A 726-nucleotide genomic window follows, 5' to 3' on the forward strand; every position below is an offset into this window, starting at 1 on the left:
ATTTTCAGGCCGTCTATACGATGAAGAGTTAAAATCTTTAGTAGAAATAAAGTGGGAGCCTTTTGGTGCTTTCTCTATACACCCGAGCCATCTCTTCTTTCCTGGTGACTTCGCTCTCTTACACCCCAACGCCCTACATAAACTGTACCCTCAAACAGGGGGGCCCCCACCACCAGGGGGGCCCCCCACCAGTACCCACACAGCTGCAACCGAGGGGGCCCCCAATACCAGCCAGGGACAGGAGGGGGGGGCCCCCACCAGCCAGGGACAGGAGGGGGGGGCCCCCACCAGCCAGGGGGGGGCCCCCACCAGCCAGGGGGGGGCCCCCACCAGCCAGGGGGGGGCCCCCACCAGCCAGGGCCAGGGGGGGGCCCCCAGCAGCCAGGGCCAGGGGGGGCCCCCCAGCAGCCAAGGCCAGGGGGGGGCCCCCACCAGCCAGGGGGGGGCCCCCAGCATCCAGGGCCAGGCGGGGGGGGCCCCCAGCAGCCAGGGGGGGTACCCCAGCAGCCAGGGGGGGGCCCCCGCTTGGGGGGCCCCCATAAGTGATGTGGGGCCCCGAGAAGAGGATGGGCGGATCTTTGTTGAGGTTATTGCCGTAAGAATTTATAAAAATAAATACATATATAAATAAATAAATAAATAAATAAATAAATGTATAAATATATATATATATATATATACATATATATATATATATATATATATATATATATATATATATGTTTT

At 57.3% G+C, this 726-nt stretch overlaps 1 protein-coding gene across 1 annotated transcript in view; it reads left to right on the forward strand.

The window, feature by feature from the left end:
- EMH_0034720 (uncharacterized protein) overlaps positions 1–631 on the forward strand; it is a gene marked incomplete at both ends in the record, with an annotated part of 6,810 nt that extends 6,179 nt beyond the window's left edge. The window contains one exon of the mRNA XM_013494900.1: positions 9–631. Coding sequence (XP_013350354.1) covers positions 9–631 — 623 coding nt within the window. The remainder of the gene's footprint in view (positions 1–8) is intronic.
- Positions 632–726: the final 95 nt, after the last annotated feature.

Source organism: Eimeria mitis, genomic scaffold, assembly GCF_000499745.2.
Source record: "Eimeria mitis Houghton genomic scaffold, Emh_scaff1327, whole genome shotgun sequence".
Taxonomy (NCBI): domain Eukaryota; phylum Apicomplexa; class Conoidasida; order Eucoccidiorida; family Eimeriidae; genus Eimeria; species Eimeria mitis.